The sequence below is a fragment of the Aquarana catesbeiana genome, linkage group LG04, assembly GCF_042186555.1.
Source record: "Aquarana catesbeiana isolate 2022-GZ linkage group LG04, ASM4218655v1, whole genome shotgun sequence".
NCBI classification, from domain to species: Eukaryota; Metazoa; Chordata; class Amphibia; order Anura; family Ranidae; genus Aquarana; species Aquarana catesbeiana.
The window spans coordinates 323,228,014-323,233,762 of NC_133327.1; the positions used below are offsets into that span (position 1 = coordinate 323,228,014).

Consider the following 5,749-nt stretch of genomic DNA (forward strand, 5'->3'; position numbering starts at 1 on the left):
AAGGGGGAGAAGGAAGGGGGTGAAGGAAGGGGGAGAAGGAAGGGGGTGAAGGAAGGGGATGAAGGAAGGGGGAGAAGGAAGGGGGTGAAGGAAGGGGATGAAGGAAGGGGGTGAAGGAAGGGGATGAAGGTGCCCGGTAGACAAGCAATGGTTGTAGTGCGTTGCTAGGAACCACGTTCGGGGTGTATGAGAGGTGACCAGGCTGAGTACTATGATATGATATGATATGATATACTATGATATGATATATGATAGGAGATATGGATGAGGTGAGCTCCGGTACCTCAGTCCTGCGCTTCCTCCATAGCGGAGTGTGAAAAAGTTTAGTTATTGGTGTGAATACATCGGAGCTGGGCACATCCATGTGATGGGGAGAGGGGGGAGGAGACACACACGAGGAGATCCCACCAACACAGGGATGTCCCCAGCCCGCCCCCTCCCGGTCACAGCTCAGGACGTCAGCACACAGCCCGGCCCGCACGTCTCCCCGGGAAGCCCGGTGTAATGAACACACTGCGTACACTCCGCTAGAGCTGCAACACATGAGCCGCTGACCGCCGTCCTCCGTTCCCCTCCGTTCACCCCTCCGGACTGGCGCTCTGATGGTATCTCCCAGAGGGGCTGGACCAGCAGGCGGCAGGAGAGCGAAATAAGAGGCTGCTGTGAGCGGGGCTGGATGTGGAGGAGCCGCTGCTGGGAGACCAGTGCCAGGAATTCTTAGTAAACAAGAGGGAAGTGCAGGTAAACACGTATGGACGGGGAATTGCTGGGTGTGCAATGCATGGCTGAGGAGGACAAGTTGTAGGAGTTTGGAGGTGGCCTGTACTTTCCTGGAGGTTGTAAAAGACTTTTCTATACTAGTGGCTGATGAGTAAAATGTGTGCATTTAGAGGGAGCCAGGCAGGAGGGGGGGAAGGGGCTAGTCATTGGAAGATGATGAAGGGCGTGGAGAATGTAACCTGAAGCCTGAATTAACCCCGCAGGGACGACGCACATTTTTCTAGGCAGGCAAAGCTTTGATGATGAGGGGCGTGCTGGTCTAGGATGGTCCTTACGTTGCCGTGTCTGAATCTTCTTCCCCATTCTCTCCCAGCAGGTTTCTTGGAAGTAAACACCAGTGAGAAGTCTACCGTCACCTGGAGGAGCCAAGAAGTCTTGGCGTTTAGGAACTGGCATCGACACACAAGCCCTTCCCTTCTAACCTCCGCTCTTCCTTTTCATCCTGCCTGTTGCAGCCGGATTTGCAATTAGAGAATTAAAGGAGAAGAACAAGACCGTAAGATAAAGCCCCCCTTACAAGGGGCATCCTGGGTTTAAAGGCTAGCAGTTTGGCTGCCAGGGGACATGCTTTTCTCTGATATTCCCTGTCTTCCGGGACTCCGGAGGAGGGCTCCTGGATTAAGTGGACAAAGTAGGAAAGGTTCACTGCTGTTGGTGTTGACCCTTGTGCATGGTTTGGGTGATGCGTGGTCCCAGCCTGAACAACAGTGTCCAGCTTCCTGCGAGTGCTCAGAGGCAGCCCGGACTGTCAAATGCATTAACAAGAATCTCAACAAGGTGCCTAAAAACCTGCCTTCCTATGTCACCAACCTGTTTATCACTCGTAACAATATCGAGAGCCTGCAGGAAGGGACATTTAACCAGACTCTGTCAGACTTGTCCAGTCTCAGCCTCAGCAGCAACCATCTCCAGGAACTGGGGAGCCATGTCTTCAAAAATCTCCCCAGTCTGAGGCAACTGGATCTTAGCAACAACGAGCTGGAGAATGTAAGCCCTCTACTTTTTCAGGTTGCTCCAAGTCTCTCCAGCCCACTTCTAGAGTTGAACCTAAGCAGCTCTTTGTACAATTTGTCTATGATCACTTTACTGGCAGATGCCCTGCAAAATGGTGGTCTGAGGAACCTCCAGAAGTTGGATTTGAGCGGAAACAACCTACTGTATGTACCCGACGGCATATTCAGTTCAATGCCAAATCTAAAACACCTTGACTTGAGTAACAATTCCTTGCTCTCCTTCCAAGATGGGGTCTTTGCCAATCTCAGTCACCTTCAGACTTTAGATTTGAGGCAAAATTCTCTGAAGTATCTGAAGAACACAACGCTTCTTGAGTTCCCCAGCCATACAGGCCTATCGGTCCTCCTCAGCGATAACAGCTGGGTCTGCGATTGCAATATTGAACCTTTTTTTAGGTGGTTGAAGGAGACCGCAGTAGTACAGAACTCATCAGGGTTAGTTTGTTCTTCTCCTGAGAACATGAGGGACATACAAGTGATTGCTCTCAATATTCCAGAGCTTGATTGTCCACCCTATGTTACTGACAACAGCTTACAAACATCCTATGTGTTCCTGGGCATAGTGCTGGCCCTGATAGGAGTCATCTTTCTGCTGGTTTTATATTTGAACAGAAAAGGTATTAAAAAGTGGATATTCAACATTAGAGATGCATGTAGGGATCACATGGAGGGCTACCACTACAGGTATGAAATCAACGCAGATCCCAGGCTAACAAACTTAAGCACAAACTCTGATGTATAAAGGTTTTTTTTTGTTTTTGTTTTTTTTTTTAATCAAATAAAAGCAACACTTAAACTATGCATGAACTTAATGTACAGATAATGCATCTATCCCTGAGCTTGTTCTCCTTCTCACTCCCTGCTGGAAAAAAAAAGAACACAAACAATGACTCCATGCAGGGCTTTTGAATGCCTCCATCTGACTGTGAAGTTTTACTGCTGCATTATAATTTACTCTGTACTTCAGACTTTGAAATTCGCATGCTAAACAATCATACGTAAAGACTAGTTCCTTTGCTGTTCTTGTTGCAGGAACACCATTCATGCAAATGGATTAAAAAAAAAAAAAAAGCACAGCAACAATAGTTTTTTTATTTTTTATTTTTTTTTCCTGCCTTTAGTTTAGTAAAACTATTTGCCAACCAAGTTACCAGTCAACAATAACTGCCTCAACATTTTTTATTTTTGTGTGTGTGGGTATCAAATATATAAAAGTTGTGAACCCAGATTGTGGGAATCCAGCAGAAATGCAAATCTTTGCATGCACTACATGGGGACTTACACAATAGATAGCATGTATTAGGGTTTTTTTTTTTTTTTTTCTTCTTCTCATCCTTAATTAGGAAACATCCACGGTAATACTTTTTTGCACTGTTTTTGTAAGAGATATGCAGTTTATATGAAAGCAACATTTCTATAAACTGCACCTAACTTTTAATAACTCAGACTCAATAAAGAATATGTTAAAATATTTGTTGTGTGGACATTTTCTGCCAAAAAAAAGATGAGTTTTGTACTTTGTAACTTTTGTATATCGAGCAAGGCAAATAAGGGGGTTTGCAGATATTTTTTTTTTTTTTTTGTTTGCTAAATGTTCATCATTAGAGACAGATTATGAATATCACATTCTATAAACCGTATCATATTAATAACTATCTGAAACAATTTCATGAAATGACTTGAAAGCTATTATATTATTACTTTGAATATGAACTTTGCCAGTATGTTATATACAGTATAAGGATGGATTGTCATTCAGGTACCTGTAATGTTTAAAAATGTTAATACAAGCAATATAAGGGAAGCGGCAAGCCCTTTATTAATAATGCTTCCGTTTCCTAACATTTATTGTACCCAAGGTTAAAAAAGAAAAATGTTTTTTTTATTCTGATAAGCCTGATAAGGTCGGTCTTGCTGGGGTTGAGATTACTTATCTGTAGTTTGATACAGTCTGAACACTTTGTTCCTGTTGGCACGTTCTTCTGTGTAATGAAACATTGTACAAAAAAAGTCTTATTTTTTATTTAATCTTAATTTTGCATCAGAGAGAATTTTACATTTTTGTTTTTTCTTTTCTGTACGTATTACTACTGTGTAATTTAAATGATCCTGATGAATGTGGCAGGGACAGTTGGATGTGTTTTTTATGAATTTTGTTATGGCACGTAAGCTTTGATTGTATTAGAATGTAGCCTGAAGTAAGCAGAAATGAATACTGTCTAGCTATGTCTCACCACTCTTTACATCTGACTATGCAGATGTGAACACAAAGTTGAATGACACCCATTGCCTGTATGCTGGAGGTAAACTGAACAGCAGGAAATGTACTGTGCTTTTAAATATAGTAATAAACAGTGAACTAAGATTTTGAGTGCTACATTTTCTAATTATGAAGATTCACTTGGTTATCATCTGTATATGAATGTGTTCTATTTGTACTCATTCAAGGGTCATGTTGATGCACAAAAGTAAGAATTGCTATAGCACACGTGAAATGATAGTGAGTGCATAGTTTTTTTTTAGGTGTTCCCAAACTTTACGCCTAATGCTGAAAAACAAGTGGCTTGGAATAGTGTGTGTAATATAATGTAAAATAAATATATTGTGTGTGTAAAATATATATATATATATATATATATATATATATATATATATATATCTCACAATGTAGATATTTGCTGCAGTTTGTACACAGTTCCAGACATTATTGGCTATTAGAATAGTATTTAGTGTGTAGATGTTATCTTTAAGAAAGTTCATACAGTTAAGTTCCTTCTGTAATGTTATTGGCTTCCTGTCTCCTGGGGCTAATGCCCATTTACTAAAGTCACAGTGAGGAGAATACCAAGGGCAGTGTGAGGTGTTAAGGTGACAGCTATACATAATTTAGTGCTTAATATGCATTATCCAAATTGAATAAAGACCTTCTTTCCGTAAAAAGTCTTAATTCCACACATTCTGGATAAAAGATCTTTTATAGGTCTATGGCTGTAATGCCAGGTAGAGGACATTGCTTACAACCTTTTAGAAGCATGCAGGTTTTTTTTTTTTTGTTTTTTTTTTTTTTTATCCCCCCCAATACCTGCAATAGGGTAGAATGTCCACAGTGTATTCTTTGGTCTTAATTGTAATCATTGTCTTGTTATCAATACAAATAAAAAATAAGACCCCCAAGGTGGGGTCTCTAGCTCTTTATATTGCATCCTCACACTTTTTTAAATAGACTGAGATGACCTTTTCATACATACATTTTACATGACCTCTGTTGGATTTTGAGATCTAAAAATATAATTCAAAATTTAAGATGAAATTGGAGAGAAAGGTCCAATGTGGTATGTCAACACAAGCTAGTTTGTTAAATTTTGTGGTCATTTTTTAGTTGCAAAATCTTCGAAAAGCTTACATATACATTGTGTTCTCTGTGTGCAAAGTGTAAAATTCTGCACCAAAGAGAGTTATGAAGCAGTTTAGAAAAAAATATTCTTCTTTCCCTAATGCTGTTAATAGCTTTTCAGCACCTTGTTCCTCTGTTCAAATGAAGGTCAGGACTCTAGCTGCATGGAGTTTGCATGTTCTTCTTGTACTTATGTTGGTTTCCTCCCACTCTTCAAAGACATGCTGGTAGGTTAATTGGCTCCTGTCTAAACTGGCCCTAGTATGTGTGCATGTATAAGATAGAGACCCTATAAAGTAAGCTCTTTGAGGGCAGAGATTGATGTGAATTTAAAATATGTAAAGCGCTGCATAAATTGTTGGTGTTGTATACTCATAATACATAAAGAAATAGGCGATCCTAAAGAAGTGTTAAAAAGAAAATGAAATCCTGTGAGCATTCCATTGCTAATACAGTTTGCATTGACAGAAAGCTATTTTCTCTGAAGGTGAGCCAACAGCTATATATTAAAATAGGCAATCTTAAGATCATCTGGTTTAGATATCCTTTACAGAATACCAGA

The 5,749-nt window shown here is 40.4% G+C and overlaps 1 protein-coding gene across 3 annotated transcripts; it reads left to right on the top strand.

The window, feature by feature from the left end:
• Positions 1-458: 458 nt before the first annotated feature.
• TPBG (trophoblast glycoprotein) lies at positions 459-4,158 on the top strand. Of its 3 annotated transcripts, none has more exons than XM_073626861.1 (2): positions 459-741; positions 1,097-4,158. In XM_073626861.1, the coding sequence occupies exon 2, from the start codon at positions 1,345-1,347 to the stop codon at positions 2,533-2,535; it is 1,191 nt and encodes a 396-aa protein (XP_073482962.1). In that variant the 5' UTR covers positions 459-741; positions 1,097-1,344; the 3' UTR covers positions 2,536-4,158. The 3 variants fall into 3 exon arrangements, with proteins under 3 accessions (XP_073482962.1, XP_073482961.1, XP_073482963.1); XM_073626860.1 differs by having other exon boundaries at positions 460-741; positions 1,094-4,158; XM_073626862.1 differs by having other exon boundaries at positions 727-836.
• Positions 4,159-5,749: the final 1,591 nt, after the last annotated feature.

Bases quoted from the DNA above. Each gene is read 5' to 3' on its own strand.
- TPBG (XM_073626861.1), top strand. From the start codon at position 1,345: ATGCTTTTCTCTGATATTCCCTGTCTTCCGGGACTCCGGAGGAGGGCT.